Source organism: Rhinolophus hipposideros (assembly GCF_964194185.1).
Source record: "Rhinolophus hipposideros genome assembly, chromosome: 9".
Taxonomy (NCBI): Eukaryota; Metazoa; Chordata; class Mammalia; order Chiroptera; family Rhinolophidae; genus Rhinolophus; species Rhinolophus hipposideros.
The window spans coordinates 48469043-48487159 of NC_138055.1; the positions used below are offsets into that span (position 1 = coordinate 48469043).

The window sequence follows — 18117 nt, forward strand, 5'->3', positions numbered from 1 at the left end:
ATGGTGTCTATGAGGATGAGAATCAGAAACCACGATTCTTACGTCCAGTGCTTAGCACGGTGCCTGCTGCATAGTTGGGCACTCAATAACGGTGCAGGTATTAATCTTCTTGTATAGGATAAAGTGCCTGTAAAGGCTGGAAAATGGTCAGCTGTTCAAGATGGCATTATCATGTTTCCTTTAAAGGGTACATTGTTTGGCCTTCTTAAGAGACTGCTAGTAGAAAACCGTCCATTGTTGCCAAGATTCTTTAAATTTCTTTATATACTTTTTTTATGGCCAATTTTAATTTTTTACTAATTTTTCAATTACAGTTGACATACACTGTTATATTAGTTTCAGGTGTACAACAGTGATTAGATATTTATATAACTTATGAAGTAATCACCCCAATAAATCTAGTACCCATCTAACATCATACGTAGTTATTTCAATACTACGATATACCCTATGCTGCACTTCCCTATGCCTATTTGTAACAACCAATTTGTATTGCTTCATCCCTTCCCCTTTTCACCCATCCTCCACCCCTCTCCCATCTGGCAATCATGAAAATGTTCTCTGTATCTATGAGTTTGTTTCTCTTTTGTTTGTCCATTTATTTTGTGTTTTAAATTCTACCTGTAAGTGAAATCATTCAGTATTCCTCGTTCCCTGTCAGACTTATTTTACTTAACGTAATACCCTCTAGGTCCATCCATGTTGTTACAGATATCAAGATTTCATTCTTTTTTTATGGCTAACAGTCCATTGAGTATATGTGCCACTTCTTTATCCATTCATCTATTGATGGATATTGAAGTTGCTTCCGTATCTTGGCCGTTATCAATAACGCTGCAGTGAACACACGGATGCACATGTCTTTTCAAATTAGTGGTTTGGCGTCTTTGGACACATACCCAGAAGTGGGATTGCTGGGCCCTTTTTTTCTTGTTATAGCCTTTGTGTTAAAGTTTATTTTGTCTGGTATAAGTATTGCTACCTCGTTTTTTTTATTTTTTATTTCATGAAGTATGTTTTCCACCCCTTTCAGTCTGTGTGTCTTTCGATCTGAAGTGAGTCTCTTGTAGGGAGCATACATAAGCGTCTTGTTTTCTTATCCATGCAGCCACCCAATGTCTTTTGATTGGAGCATTTAATCCATTTACATTTAAAGTAATTGTTGATATATATGTAGTTACTGCCATTTTATTTTTCATATTTTATATCCTTTTTTCCTTCTTGAAGAAATCCCTTTAATATTTCTTTTAATACTGGTTTGGTGGTGATGAACTCCTTTAACTTTTTCTTGTCTGGGAAGCTCTTTATCTGTCCTTCGATTCTAAATAACAGTTTTGCTGGGTAGAGTAATCTTAATTGTAGGTCCTTGCTTTTCATCACTTTGAATATTTCGTGCCAGTACTTTCTGGCATGCAAAGTTTCTGTTGAGAAATCAGCTGACAATCTTATGGGAGCTCCCTTGTAGGTAATAAAGTGCTTTTCTCTTGCTGCTTTTGAGATTCTGTCTTAAAGCTTTGGCATTTTAATTATGATGTGTCTTGGCGTGGACCTTTTTGGGTTCATCTTGTTTGGGGCTCTCTGTGCTCCCTGGGCTTATGTGTCTATTTCCTTCGCCAGGTTAGGGAAGTTTTCCATCCTTATTTCTTAAAAATAGGTTTTCAATTCCTTGTTTTCTTCTTCTGGTACCCCTATGATGCTTGATGTTGTTCCAGAAGCCCCTTAAACTATCCTCATTTTTTGGATTTTTTTTTCTTCTCTGATTGGGTGTTTTCTGCTACTTTTATCTTGCAGATTGCTGCTTCACCTAATCTGCTGTTGATTCCCTCTAATGTATTATTTAATTCAGTTACTGTATTCTTCATTTCTGACTGGTCCTTTTTTTGTTTTCTATCTCCATTTTTATGTTTCATAACTCTTTGTTGAAGTTCTCCCTGTGATTATTGAGCATCCTTATAACCAATGTTTTGAACTCTGCAGCTGGTAGATTGCTTGTCTCCATTTTGTTTAGTTCTTTTTCTGGAGTTTTGTTCTTTTATTTGGGACATATTTATTTCTCTCCTCATTTTGGCTGCTTCCCTGTGTTTGTTTCTATGTGTTAAGTAGAGCTGCTATGTCTCTCAGTCTTGGTAGAGTGGCCTTATGTTGTAGCTGTGATTTGGGGCCCAGTAGCGCAGTCTTCCTGGTCACCTGAGCTGGGTACTGTAGGTGTGTCCCTTCTCTCGGTTGTGTGTGCCCTCCTGTTGGAGTTGAGCCTTGGTTGCTCAACTTGGTTAGCACATCAGTGGGAAGGATTGACCCTCAGGCTGATTGGTTGTGAGGACCTTCTGTAACTACAATGGAGGAGCTGTTGTGCAGGGGCTGGTCCTACGGAGTAGGATTCTGTTTAGTGGGGCTCTGGTGCCTTCCCAGTGTGCCTTTCGGGTATGGCATTTGTGGAGGTGGTTGGGTGGTGCTCTGGTGTGGTCTGAAGCTGGGCACTGGGTATATTTGTTCTGGGACCTCTTGGGAGGGGCTCTGGTGTAGGCCAAGGTCATCCACTGCCTGTGCCCTGCTTTGGCCCAGTTGGTATGAGTTACAAAGTGATCTGCACAGGGTTGCCACTTGTACTGGGCTTAGAGGTGCATGGGAGAGGCTCATCTGGGAACTGAGGCTAGTACTGGGTTTGGGGCTACTTAGCAGGAGGTACAGGGCATACCGAGGCCAGATGCTGCTTGTTTGGGGTTTGTCAACCTTTGAAAGATTTTAGGAAAGTGAAGCATGAGCCAAGACAGGCTGTTTGTATGGAAAAGCCACTGGAAGCAGTTCGGTGGGGTGGGGTCTCAGTGAATCACTAGGGTGGGGTGACTCAGCTATGAGAACAGCCTGAGACTGCACACCAGGAGTAGGGAGGGCTCCACAAAGAACAGTTGGCACCTGCCAGCAATTCTGTCTGGTAGAAAGCCCTGAAGCCAGACAATACAGTTCCTCCCCTTATGTCCCTGGTGCCTTTGAGCTGCTGGCCCAGCGCTGGAGCTCAGAGCAAGTCTGTCAGTAAGTCCATGCACAGGCTCTTTAAGAGAAACGCCTAGGACTCCAGCTGCCTTCTGTCTTGCTCAACCCCAATCTCCTCTAGTTTTCACAACCAGAAGTTATGGGGACTTCTCTTCCCAGCACTGAAACCCTGGTTGGGAAGCCTGGGAACCCTCGCTGCTCAGGGAGGACCTCCACAGCTGAGATATCACGCCTGATTTTTAACCACCATACGTGGTTGTGGGATCAGCCAGTTTCACATCTCTGCCCCTCCTACCAGTTTTGATGTGGCTACTTTTGTAAATCTTTAGTTATAGGACTTCTGTTCAGCTAGACTTCATATGGTTCTCAATGATGGTTTTTCTGTAGTTTAGTTGTAATTTTGATGTGGTCGTGGGAGGAGGTGAGCACAGCATTTACCTACTCTACCATCTTGACCGGAAGCACCAATCTAGATTTCTTTATACACTCATCAAGTTTCATTTCAGACCTTGGCTTAACACCATTTTACATTTGAATTGGGTACTTTAAATGGGTAGATAAAATAGAGGATTTTAAATGTGATTTTTTTTTCAGCCAAACCTTATTATTTCCACTATTTTAGAGGTCTGGGCATGTTAAGGAGACACCTGGACCCCAAGAAGGGGCTTCTAGACTTGCAGAGTGCTCAGTGGTGGAAAGACTGCAGGGAAATGTCCCTGCTGAGAATGACCAACAGATGTTCCTTCGTAATACCATTGTTATTTCATTCTTTCCTCGAATTTGTTCCTTCTCACTCCCATTAATCAGCTGTATTTCATTACAAAAAAAAATTAGCAACAAATGAAGAAAGATATATGAATGTAAATGATGTAACCATAGATTTTGCATTTAAGTAGTATTTAGCTGGGTAGCATACATAAATACAAATAAATTATACCTATTTCAAGGCAAATTATTTGTAATTGCTTATTTTCATTCTGTTACATTTGGAAGTTAAAGTGCAACATATAGTATACTATTTCTGAAAGCCCTACCCTCTTCCACTATTTATGAGTTGATATCTTCTGGACATATAAAATTTGATTGGCATATAAAAAGATAAAAATGAATGAAAAATGAAACATTTTAGTTATCAATACATATCTAAAGATTGTCTTCTTTAGGAACATGTAAAACACATGTTGAATATACCTATATCTGTTAATCCCGTGGTCTGATGACATACCAAATTCTTGTATATAAAATAAGGATGTACCTATTATATATAAGGTATTTTACATATGCTGTTCTTCAGTTGTCTGTCCTTCACAAATGAATCATTCCTGATATGGTGCTTTGTGACAGTGTTAATATTGGTATCTTTCTGCTCCCTTCCTTTCTTTGTGTACTAAACTTCTATGTATTTTCCCCAAGAATGTAATTTATTTAAAAGAGCTACATTCTCAATTTCTAAAATTGGTATTTGATTGGCATGTAGAAATTGGAGCTTAAAAAGTTACTCAGTCCATTAGCAAGCAGATCGGTAGCCTTAAAGGGGCAGCATTTAGTCACAGCCATAGATCATTTTAGCAAGAGTCACAAGAATATCATTTGAGTGTTTTTTTTAAGAGTCCTAGTGCCCAGATTTGTAGACTGGTAGCACATTGTAATAACTAAGATAGGTATTACCACTAAACATAATTTTTCTGTTTACATTTCAGTGTGTTTTTACAAGAAAGGATTGGAATGTATTGATTCTCTAGATTTATATTTAATTAGAGGAAAAAAACTTGGTGGTTTAAAAAAATAATGAATGTCAGAGCAGAAAGAGCTTTAGGTATTATCTTGTCCGAAACCCTCATTTTTAAGCATCGAAGTAACTTTCCCACACGCACAAAGATCTTCTCTTCCAGTAATTTCTATTACTATCTTAATTCTGTTCTGTAAACATCTATACATTTAGACTAAGTATAATTTCTTTTACATGACATTTAGAGTAAATCTAATTCTTGTTCCTTACAAGCATTAGAAAGTATCTCTCCTTACTTCTCTCTTGTTTAGAATCCACTTTCCCAGTTCCTTCAGTTAGACCTTAGTTGTCGTGGTGTCTGGTTTATTCATCATCATACTTACCTCAACCAGTTCCATTTTACAAGTGGCTTTCAAAATGTGTAGCTAGAATTGAAGACAGTATTTCATTGCTACTTAGTAAAGCATTTATTTTGAGGAGAATTGATCATGACTATAATTTTTCTAACACAGATTGAAATGTTCAAGTTTTAGAATAAATTCAAATTTATTCTAAGCTTCTTAAAATGTAATATTAATAAAAAAATAAAGATTTAAAAGCCTCAAATCTCAAGGTTTATATCAGAAAATATTATTAATCTAGGATTTTCAGCCATAATTTACTCTTGAAAAGGTGATACAGAAAAGCAAGATTATAATTTCTTATTTTAAGAAAAAGAGCACTATCTGCCAAAAATAAAACTGCTACATTAACATTTTTAGTTAATTTTACATACAAAATAAATCACAGAATTGTTTCATATCCGTTGTGTAATTTTACCATTCTGGTCACTCACTATGGGAATTGTGCCTTTTCTGCCTTGATTAAAAAGAACTATAATATTAAAAATTAGCTCTATCTCAATAGAGTAAAGCAATGATACAGAATAGTCCTCAAGAGTGATCATTCAATGACTTTGAAATCTACTTTTACATTTACATTTCAGTACAGTTACAACTTTTACATCCTAAAAGAAACGTATTTTGCGTTCTCATGTAAAAGACCTACTTCTTAAAACATAACTAATTTAAATGGTACTTTGAAAAACATGCAATATGATATAAACAACCTATTTGAAAATTAGTTTTGTTGAAAGAAATGTGTAATTTTTTTCATATAGGAGGAAACCTAAAAATATTAAGTCCTACGGTCAAAGAAAATATGAGTGTTGAAATTTCTCATTTGGTATGTTTTGTAGCTACTTTGTTTCATTGATATGTTTAGCTTAATCCTTTTTCTGTTTCTTTATTTTTTATTTTGAAATTTTTTAAACGTACACAAAAGTAGAGTCGATAAGTTCCCCATCTATCACCTAGCTTCAAATGTTATTGCCATTTTGCCTTTCTTGTTTCATCTGTTCCCCACCACCATTTTTTTTTTCCTGGCGTACTTTAAAGCAAATCCCAAACATTATTTAACTTCACCAATAAATCCTCAGTATCTATTTCTGTAGTAAAGAACTTTTAAGTATATATCTTCACAATACCAAATCACCCCTAACAAAAATAATAATTTCTTAACATTATCTGACACCCATTTCATGTTTAGTGTTCCCTAGGGGTCTTAAAAACTGGTTTGTTTTTTACACAACTTGTTCAAATTAGGATCCACCAGATTTCCACACACTGCATTTAGTTAATAGGTCTTTTATTTATTCTTAATTTAACAGTTTGGATTAACTTGCGTCATCCATGCCGTATCTCTCACTTGGGGATTAAAACCCCTATGTTTCTTTTATTAAATTTTCTATGTTACACCAGTAAGAGTTCCACAATTAAAAAAAAAATAGGATAAAGATTTGTTAGCACTTATCAAAATAAATGTAAGCTTAATTTACGTATATATGACAAGATAGTCAATAAAATACCTAAAATAAATGGTAATGTAGAGAATCAGAAGGTTCATTCTGAGGGAATATGATACCTCTGACAAATTTACCCTTTAAAATTTTGAGATATTTGTAACTTGTCACTCTTCAGTATTTGTATTTGTCTGTAACTGATCCTCTTGGTAACTCCCACTTATTAGAATTTCCAGGAATTTTTTTTTTTCAAGGAGAGCGCATGCGGGGATTGAACCGGCAACTTGGTGTTATTAGCACCATGCTCTAACCAACTGAGCTAACTGGACACCCCCAGAATTTCCAGGATTTTTAATGCAATATTTTCATTTCAAGGAAATAGTTTCGCTGATTTATTTTAATATAAATAGACTGATTCTGATGCTATCGTCCTTTCCTTTCTCTGTGACCCTCTTTTTAAAAAATTTTTTTTGTTTGCTGTTCTCACCATCAGTTTTTATGCCTGTATGAATTTGAAGGTGAATAATTGTCAGATTCATGTTTCCGGCATTAGCTTCTGTTGATAAACATTTGCAGTTATTAATCTGTCACTGTCCCCAAAGTGAATTCATCATCTTTCCTCCAGTTTCCCTTCTGGACTTCTCTACTAGCAAAATAATAACATAATAATTGCCATTTATTGAGAACATAGAGCTAGGCTGATGTATAATTTCTCAAGTCTTCCCACCATCCCATAAGTTAGATTGTATTACTTACACTTTATAGGTGAGGGAACTGAGGATCAGAGAGGTTCAGTAGGTTGCCCAGGGCTGCATAGCTAGTTAAACGGCAGATTGGAATTTGAGTCCTGATCTGTCAAGCTGGCAGTCCACATCCTATCCATGACACACACCTGTACTGCCCTAGAATGTTTTTCATGCATGTATGTTTTCTCGCTAACAATATTATAAAATCTTAAGGATAGGATCCTATTATAGAAATAATTTCAATCAAATTCTAACCAAAAGTACATTTTTTTTCTTAGAGCTTAGAACTCAAAAGTGCTTATGACTTCACATTTTTAAGAACTTTTTCTTTCAGCATTTTATCCTCTTCCTTTTTTCATTTTTATGCTATAGCTTTATATGTTGCTGTTTGTGTATTTAAAAATATTATGGATTGTAATCTGAAGTATTCAGTAATTTTTAACTTAGTTTTATCCAACTATTTCCCATATTATAAATGAACAGGTATATTTAATATTTTCTCAAAGTTTAAATTTATTGCCTTTGAACAGTGCTTTGAAAATGGCATGCTACCATTTCTATGAGATATTCCATATTATTTTTCCCTTGAAGGTATGTTATGAATGAAATCTGAGTTAAAGATTCAAAGAAAATGTATTTCCTCAAATTAATTTAAGCTACATTATAATCACACATTTTTCAGAGAGAAAGGGATGGGATATAGAAATTTAAAAGAGCTTATATTTAAAAGGCTTATACCTACAATAAGAACCTTTTACTTGTTGTATTCATTAAAAATTACAACTGAGCAACTTTAAAGATTACAGTTGTTAGTTAAAACAGCTTACTGCAAAATAACATTTACAACATTTTACTTTATAGGGTTACATCATTTTTAACTCTGAAATTTTCTTTGCTTTTTACTATATACATTCATTTAAAAATCTAAAAGGAAGTATTATGCAAAGAAATAATCATTTGCAGTTGTTCTTGTGAAGAATATACATAAGTAAATCAAATGGGTACATTTGTAGTAGATTTGTTTTTCATTTTAATCTGTAGTTGTGTTTCTACCAAATTTTATTAATATAAAATACCTTAATTCTAAATTATGTACATTCTATAACAACAACAACAATGTGGTCTTGCCTCTGTGGTTCATATGAAATAAAAGAATCTGACTTCCTAAATATTTTTGTAAAAACAGTTATATCTCTATAAGGAATTTTTTAAAATTTAAATTATTTTTTAAAAATAATCATTGAAACTACAAATGTAAATTTCATGTTGGAAGTACGTAACTCTAAATGTAATCACACTTCAAAGCTAATACTATAAATTGTAAATGGTTATCAATGTCATCTCACAAACTGCGATTTTGCTTTTTCACAGAACACTCCTATGACGCCTTCACCAGCTGTACAAGTGCAGAACCAGCCTAACAGTTCTCAGCCTTCTCCATTCAGTGCATCTAGTCAACATGGGGATTCAGTGAGAAAACCTGGACACAACTTCATGTGTCTGTGGCAGTCTTGTAAAAAGTAAATGGCAATTTTATTTGATATACATAAATGCTCTTTGTTTTGAATGCTTTTTATATTCAAATTTCTGTATCTATAGTTTCATGGAAATTTTATTTTGAAACCACTAACTTTTAGTAAAAATATTTTGTGTTAAAAGTGATGTTTATGTTTATGTAGATTCAGTGGCACCTAAGCAAAGAAATTTATATAAATGGTGGAAAGAATTCATTGCCTAGTGGTAGGTTATTACGGAAGGTGTTTCAGTATTAGTTTTTAACAAAAGAATTTGATTTTGTATTTAGCTATGAAAAGAGATAGGTTTTTTTGTTGTTGTTGTTTGTTTGTTTGTTTAATTTTACTGGGGAATATTGGGGCCCATCAGCTCCAAGTCGTTGTCCTTCAATCTAGCTGTGGAGGGCGCAGCCCAGCTCCAAGTCCAGTCGCTGTTTTTAATCTTAGTTGCAGGGGGCGCAGCCCACCATCCCATGTGGGAATTGAACTGGCAATCTTGTTATTCAGAGCTCGAGCTCTAACCAAATGAGCCATCCAGATGCCCCAAGAGATAGGTTTTTTTTAAAGTGACTTGAAGTTAGTAGCGGCTGTTGAATTTCTATATAGTAGTAGAAACTTACAGGTAATCAATCTATTAGGAAGAATGGTTTGGCTTAAATTTGAGTTTGGGATGGACACCCCATGAAAATTCTTTTTCAAGTCATATTATCTTACAGTTTAATAACTAAGAAGAAAAATGAGTAGAACAGAACTTCTTAAACAAGGCTTTCTTAGACTTGAAGGAAAACTTGAGAACAGTATTGTTTAAAATAAAATCTTAGTTCCTTTAGCTGTACTCAGCCAAGACCCTTTGTCACTTTTTAGAGGACTAGGACCAAGGCACTTATCTTAATGGACTAATATTCTCATCTTTTAGATAGCAAAGATTCTGTTTCATTTTTCCTAACTAACTGATAGAAGAAATTACCACATCCTTTTATAAATTATATTTGCTATTCATAATTTTTATGATTGTATTATAGGTATTGTATTTCACTGTAAACTTCACATAAAGATTTGTTGTAGGATTGTGGCTATCAGTGTAGCCTAGGGGTTGTTAATAGTATGCAAAATTTCCTTGGACCGTGTTTATCAAACTTTAAATCTCAACCCAGTCGTGAGATAATCAGATCATTTTGGCAGGTCTCTCTCTACCAGTGCTTGTTTTCCTTTTCAATGAAAAAAATGAATAAAATACATCAGATTCAATTATGTTAGTAAGGTAAGTATTTTTTCCAGTTATATGTGTATATTATACATATGTGTGTACTAGATCATAGTGGATAATGTTTGTCAAAAAGGTTGTTTAAAAAATCAGTGCTTTAGATGTCTTCTAATTGTTTCTTTCATTCATTTCATCAATCATCTTTTTTTTTGGAAATTTTTGTTTTTGTTTTTTCATGGCAAATACTAACTGATAGAGTAGGTCATCAGCTAATGCTGTTTATTGACTAAAAAGTTTGTGAATGGCTGCTTTACATGAAGTGTTTAGAGTATTTCAAGAAAAAGAAATTTTGCTGGAAGAGTAAATGGGCAGCACAGTTATCTATCTTGCTAGTAGGGTCAATATTACAAAATTCGATGATGTACCTTTTTATTGTAAGTCTTTTCTGAATAAGACAGGCTCAATAAGTCTTAGAGCCAATTTTTAAGCTATTTTTAGATACTGCATTAGTAATCAGTTCAGTTTGATTCTGCAACTATTTATGGAACACCTTCTAGGAGAGTGCATGTGTTAGGAGCTACAAATATGAAGATCACACTCAGCCCTTAGGGAAGCAGATTCCCCCAAAAACAAATTACTGTATAAGCAAGTGCTGTAACTAGATAGTTTCATAGTGTTACTGGCAGCATAGATGGACAGTTAATACAATGCTGGGAAAGATGGTTGGGAAAGTTTCACTACAGATTACTTTTGATTTGGGTCTTGAAGAATGAGTAGGAGTTTATCATGCAATAATAATTCCAGTCAGAATAGCAAGTGCAGGGAATTAATAGAACGAGGCTAGTATGCCCATGGAACTAGGAGAAGCTTAGGATACCAAGAGCATAAGGACATGAAGAGAGTTTAGTTTAAATTGCAAGTGGAAAAATACATGTCATGGCTATTGTCCACTAAGTGGCTATGCTCTAATTTTTTTAATGTCAGATCAAAAATATTACCAACCTTTCTTGTTTTCATAAGATTTAGAACTAAAATTATTTCCTTCACTGATATATTATTGTGAAATGCTTAATATTTAAAGTTGAAATCACCGTGCACTTTTTTCCTTTCATAAAATTAAAAATGACTTTGAATAATACATTTAACCTGTTTTTAGTTCTATGATACCACCATGTTTTACATGGTCTTTTTGTATTTGTAATTCTTCTTTTCTGTACATAATGCAGATTTTTTTCATTGAGCCACCCACTCTTACATCAGTTCATGTTAGTAATTTCTTTTTAATCTGCAGGCATGTACCGTGTTTCCCCAAAAATAAGACGTAGCCGGACAATCAGCTTTAATGTGTCTTTTGGAGCAAAAATTAATATAAGACCTGGTATTATATATGTTATGTGTTATGTTATGTTATGTTATGTTATATATGACCGGGTCTTATATTAATTTTTGCTCCAAAAGACTCATTAGAGCTGATTGTTCGGCTAGGCCTTTTTTTGGGGGAAACACAGTATCTCTAAAAAATGGGGACTCCACTCTTTAAACATAATGTACACGTCTGCAGAAAAATAACATAATCCCTTCAACATTATGAGTTCTTCAAACATCCAGTCAGTGTTTACATATATCCACTTGTCTTTTGTTTGTTTAGAGTTTGAATTAGAATCTAGATTCAAACATTGCATCCTGTTGCAATGTCCTTTACGTCTTTTTTAATCTGTAGATTACCCCTCCATCTCTCTTTGAATTTTTTTCCTTGACATTTTTTCTTGATAAAAACAGGTCATTTGTCCCACAGAAAATCACATCTGGATTTTGCTGGTATTGTTGGCATATTGCTCTGATCCTGTTTTTCCTGTAAGTTGGTATCAGATTCTGGTTTGATTTTTCTAATAACCATTTTAGAAATGGCATTGTGTACTTCCATCAGGAGATAATATAACTTCTTGTCTCTCTTTTAGGGGTAAACAGTCATTGAGTGTCATTGCCTAGGTCCATTATTTCATTAAGGTTTTTAAAATGTAAAAGTTCCCCTTATATAAACTGATTTCTCTGAAGAACAGTTAGTTCCTAGAGAAAAGGCTGCATAGATTATTGATCATTTCTCTTATTTACCAATATTCAAAATAATGAGTTGTTAGCTAACACTACACAAAGGTGACCATGAGCCTTGGTATTTTTGTTTTTGATTTTAGTATCATAAACGAATTTATGAATTTAAACATATTTGAGGTATTTCTGTCTATTGCAGTTATTATGTCCTTCTTGATGTTCAAATTGTCCCATCTTTGGCCAGTGAAGGCCTATTGAAGCTGGTTCCCAAGTCCCTTAGTTGTGATCTTAATATGTCTTTGATAGCGTCCTTGGTCTCTGTTAGACAAAATGTTCTAGGTTTATCTTGTACATTTCCTGCTCCATACCTGGAATAAAGTATTTTTCCAAGGAATCTGGTATGATTTAGGGGAAATGGTATTTAGTCTAGGGGTACCCATTGCTTTTAAGTTCGTTATTATTTCTATGACTTTCAGTTGACAGACTAGAAAAACGAATGGTTTTTATCTCATGTTCAGAAAGACTTTCTCAACTCTTAGTAGATCATAAAATACACATTTTGTTGTCTTCCACTTCTTCAATATTTTAACTTTTTGTTCCATCTGTAATTGGTTTCATGTATAAAGTGAAGTATGAATCCAGCTTTATTGCTTTCCAAGTGGCTAATATACTGACAGGTTTATCTTTCCCTTAAGCGTTTGAGTTGCTACCTTTGATATATACTAAATTCATGTATGCTTTTTCTGTTTCTGGATTACTTGTCTCTGTCCTTATCATACCTTCACTTTAAATTTTAATGTTGTATATGGCAATTTCCTCCTTTTAATTTTTCTTTTGCAGAGTGTTTCTCATTATCTTTTCAAGCATATACCTGTACCAGGCACTGTACAACTTTCTTTTTTTTCTTTAATTGGAGAACAGTGTGGTTTTCCAGGACTCGTCAGCTCCAAGTCAATCTAGTTGTGGAGGGTGCAGCTCAGCTCCAAGTCAAGTCGTTGTTTTCGTTATTTTCAATCTAGCTGTGGAGGGCACAACTCACTGGCCCATGTGGGAATTGAACTGGCGATGTTGGTGCTATGAGCACTGTGCTCTAACCAACTGAGCCAACCAGCCTCCCCAACTTTTTAAATTAGAATGATGTATAATTGAGACTTGGTGCCTACACAGGTACTTATTCTTTCAAATGAATTTTAGAATGTTCTAGAGATCCCAAAAAAAGAACATGATGGGATTTTCATTGCAATTGCTTTTAATGAATAAGTATTTTGTTTGTTTTTTGGTAGTGAACATTTTTTCAATATTGATTCTTCCCTTACAAGAAAAAGGTACCAGACTGTACTATTATAATCTTTTATACCCCACTAGAGTTTTAATGTTTTCTTCACATAAATTATGTAGGTTTGTTAAGTTTATTGCTAGTTGTGGTTCTTTTTTATTGTTGTTGCTGTCATAAATGATCTATTATATTTTTCAACTGATGGTGGTGTTCTATATTTATACCTCTTATTTTATCTCATCCAATTGTAATATCTAATGTTTTCAGAACAGTTATATAATAGTAATAATTTTCATCCTTACCTTTTAAAAAAATTAATGGACTATCTTTAGAGCTGTTTTAGGTTTATGGAAAATTTGAGCTAGTATAGAGAGTTCCCATATTCTTTATCTTCCCTGCATAATTTCCCCTAATGTTAACGTCTTGAATTAGTGTTGTATATATTATGATTGATGCGTAATATTTATATAGTATTTACTAAAGTTCATAGTTTCCATTAGGTTTCAGTTTTTGTGTTACATAATTATGTGGTACTATATAATGTCATGTGTCCACCATTACATAATCATACAGAATAGTTTCTCCACCCTGACAATCCCCTATGTTTTGCCTTTTCCAGAATGTCATGCGGTTGGAATCATACAATATGTAGCCTTTTCAGACTGGCTTCTTTAACTCAATAATACGTATTTAAAGTTCCTCCATGTCTTTTCTGGCATGATAGCTCGTTTTTTATTGATGAATAATATTCCATTGTATGGATGTATCAGTTTGCTTATCCATTCACCTATTGAAGGATATTTTGGTTTCTTCTGATTTTGTCTGTAATAAAGCTGCTATAAAAGTTTATGTGCAGGTTTTTGTGTAAACATAGTTTTTCAACTCATTTGAACAAATACCTAGGATCACAATTTTTTGATCATATGGTAAGAATATGTTTAGCTTGTTAAGAAACTGCCAGATTGTTTTCCAAAGTGGCTGTACCATTTGGCATTCCTAACAGCAGTGATTGAGAGTTCCTGTTGCTCCATTGCCTCATCAACATTTGGTATTGTCAGTTTTTTAGATTTTAGCCATTCTAATAAATGTGTACTGTATCTTTATTTTAATTTGTGTTTCCCCATTGAAAGATGTTGAGCATCTTTTCATATACTTATTTACCATCTCTATATTATCTTTGTTGGAGTGATTTAACCCATTTTTTGCGAGTTTTTAGTAATCTATGGGTATTAGATTCTGTATCTATTGATATGATTATATAATTTTTCTTTTTTAACCTGCTGATGTGATGGATTACATCAATTAATTTTTGAATGTTAATTTGACAGCTTTGTATACCTGGAATAAATAAATCAATAAAATTTTCAGCTTAGCTTAATATATTGATTCAATGCTCTCACAGTTAGCCTCAGTGGCTCAGCAAAGGGCTAAAGCAGGGTAAGGGCACACAGCAACACAGTCCATCTGTCATTTTACATTGTTACATAGCGATTTTTGTACATTGTTTGCTTCAATTGGCTAATGTTTTTCCTGTGGGTTTTTACGTCTCTGTTCGTGAGAGATAATGGTCTGTATCTTACTTATGTTTGTCTTTTGGTGTCAGGGTAATGCTGGCTTCATAGAATGAGTTAGGAAGTGTTTACTCTGCATTTTCGGGTAGGAATTAGAATTGGTATCATTTCTTAAATGTTGGGTATAAGTCACCAGTAAAACCATCTTGGCCTGGTGCTTTCTTTTCTGGAAGGCTATTAATCATTGATTCAATTTCTTTAATCGTCATAGGCTTATCCAGATTATATATTTCTTCTTGTGTGAGCTTTAGCGGATTGTGTCTTTTAGAGAGCTAGTCCATTTCATCTAAGTTACCAAATTTATGGTATAGAGTTCTTCATAATATTCCTTTATTATCCTTTTAATATCCATGGACTCAGTAGCAATGGCTACTGATATTATTTGTGATATTAATAATTTGTGATTTCCCCCCATTTATTTTCTTGGTTAAGTTAACTAGAGGTTTATGTATTTTATTGACCTTTGTAAGAACCAGCTTTTGGTCTTAGTGATTTTTTTCTATTGATTTCCCTTTTTTCATTTAATTGGTTTCTGCTCTTATTTTATTATTTCTTTTCTTTTACTTGCTTTGAGTTTATATTGCTCTTCTTTAGTTTCCTAAGGTGGAAGCTTAGATTATTGATTTTAGATCTTCTTTTCTAATACGTACATTCAATGTTATAACTTTCTCTCCAGATACTGCTTTAGCTATGTTCCACAAATTTTGGTAAGTTGTATTTTCATTTTCACTTAGTTCAAAATATTTTAGAAGTGTGTTGTTTAATCTCCAAATGTTTTGGGATATGACAGCTATCTTTTTCTTAGGGACTTCTAGTTTAATTCCATTGTGACCTGAAGGCATACTTTATATGATTTATTTTAAATTTGTTAAGGTGTGTTTTACGTCCCAGTATGTGGTCTATCATGGTGAATGGTCTGTGTGAGCATGAGAAGAATGTATTTTCTTTTGTTATTGGATGAAGTATTAATATAAATGTCAATTAGATCCAGTTGATTGATGGGACTCTTCAGTTCAACTGTATCCTTACTGATTTTCTGCCTGGTGGATCTGTCCATTACTGATAGAGGTACACTGAAGTCTTCACGTAAAATAGTATATTTCTTCATTTCTCCTTGTAGTTCTATCAGATTTTGCCTCGTATTTTGATGTGTTGTGTTAGGAGCATGTACCTTTAGAACTGTATGTCTTTGTGGAGAGTTGACCTTCTTATCATTATGTAGTGTTCCTCTTTATCCCTCGTAATATCCTTACTCTGAAGTCTATTTTGTCTGAGATTAATATCACTCCAGCATTCTTTTGATTAGTGTTAGCATGGTGTATCTTTCACCATCCTTTTACTTTTAATCATCTGTGTCTTTATATTTAACCACACAGAGTTGGGGGTTTTTTAATCCACTCTGCCAGTCTCTTTGTCTTTTAATTCATGTATTTAGATCATTCACATTTAAAGTGATTATTGATACAGTTGCATTAATATCCTATTTGTAAATGTTTTTTATTCATTTCACTTGTTTTTTGCTGCTTTTGTCTTCCCGTGTTATTCTGCTTTCTTTGGTTTTAATTGAGTATATGTTTCCATTTTCTTTTCTCTCTTAGCATGTCAGTTATACTTCTTTCAAAAATTTTTATGGTTGTCCTAGAGTTTAAAATATATACTTACAACTAATGTAAGTCCTCTTTCAAACTGCTTCATGGGTGGTGCAGGTATTTTGTAGCAGTATCCTTACTTCCTCCCTAGTGCCCCTTATGCCATTGCTGCCATTCATGTTACTTATTCTGAAACTGTAATCACCAAATAACATTGTTGCTATTGTTTTGAATACTAACTTATTAGATTAATTAAGAGTAAGAAAAATAAAATACTGTATTTTACCTCCATTTATTCCTTCTCTAACACCCTTTCTTTTTATAGATCTGAGTTTCTGACCTCTATCATTTTCCCTTTCTCTGAAGTTCTTTTAATATTTCTTGTAAGGCAGGTCTACTATGCAAATGCCCTCAGATTTTGTTTGTCTCAGAAAGTCTTTATTTCTCCTTCACTTTTGAAAGATAATTTTCTGGACACAAAATTCTAAGTTAGTGGGTCTTTTTCTTTCAACACTTTAAATGTTTCACTCTTGCTTGCAGGTTTTTTCAAGAGACATTACCCTATCTCTTCTCAGTTAAGGTGTGTTTTCCTCTAGCTTCTTTCAAGATATTTTGTGGTTGGTTTTAGCGGTTTGAAGATGATGTGCTTACATGTTGGCTTTTCTTTACATTTATCATACTTAGTGTTCTCTGAGTTTCCTAAATCTGTGATTTGGTATGTGTCATAAATTTTGGAAAATTCTTAACCATCCTTGAAATGTTTTTTCTTCTCTGGTATTTCCATTGCACATATGTTGCACATTTTTCAATTGTCTCATGGTTCTTAGATATTCTATTTCCTTTTTTTAATTATTTTTTTCTCTTTGTTCTTCAGTTTGAGAAGTTTCTATTGACTTATCTTCAGGCTCACAGGTTTTTAAGTTGGCCATGTCCAGTCTAGTGATGATCCCTTTAAAGGCATTCTTTATTTCTCTTACAGTCTTTCTGATTTCTAGTATTTTTTTCTTTTTATTCTTAGTGTCACGATTTCTCTGCCTGGGTTAGTTAGCCTTCTCCCCTTGTGTGTTGCCACTTTTTTTATTAGAGCCTTAGCATATTAATTATAATTATTTTAAATTGCCAATATGATAATTCCAAAATCTGCCATATCTCAGTCTGGTTCTGATTATTGCTTTGTCTTTTCAGACTGTGGTTTGGGTGGTGGCGGTGGTGGTGGTGGTTGCTGTTGTTTATCATGCCTTAAAAGTTTTTGTTGAAAGCTGGACCGGTTGTATCAGTTAATAGGAACTGAGGTAAATAGACCTTTAGTGTGAGGTTTTATGTTTATGTGGCTATGAGTTATGCTGTGTTTAATGTGTGCTTTAACTGTAGGTGTTTAAAGACTTCAGTTTCCTCTCATGTCCTTTTTTTCCCCACGTTGTCTTTGGGTTCCTTTAGTAATTCCTTTTTAAATGGAGCTTGTATCAACAAACTTATGGTTAGCAGATGGTAAAAGGTTTGGGGGGCTAGGTAAAAAAGGTGAATGGATTAGGAAGTACAAATTGGTAGTTACAAAATAGTCACAGGGATGTAAAATAAAGCATAGGGAATATAGCCAAGGATATGGTA

At 34.1% G+C, this 18117-nt stretch overlaps 1 protein-coding gene across 1 annotated transcript in view; it reads left to right on the plus strand.

Moving 5' to 3' along the window:
• ARID2 (AT-rich interaction domain 2) overlaps nucleotides 1-18117 on the plus strand; it is a 151813-nt gene that overhangs the window by 108274 nt on the left and 25422 nt on the right. Inside the window, exon 16 of the mRNA XM_081061166.1 lies at nucleotides 8678-8826. Coding sequence (XP_080917292.1) covers nucleotides 8678-8826 — 149 coding nt within the window. The remainder of the gene's footprint in view (nucleotides 1-8677; nucleotides 8827-18117) is intronic.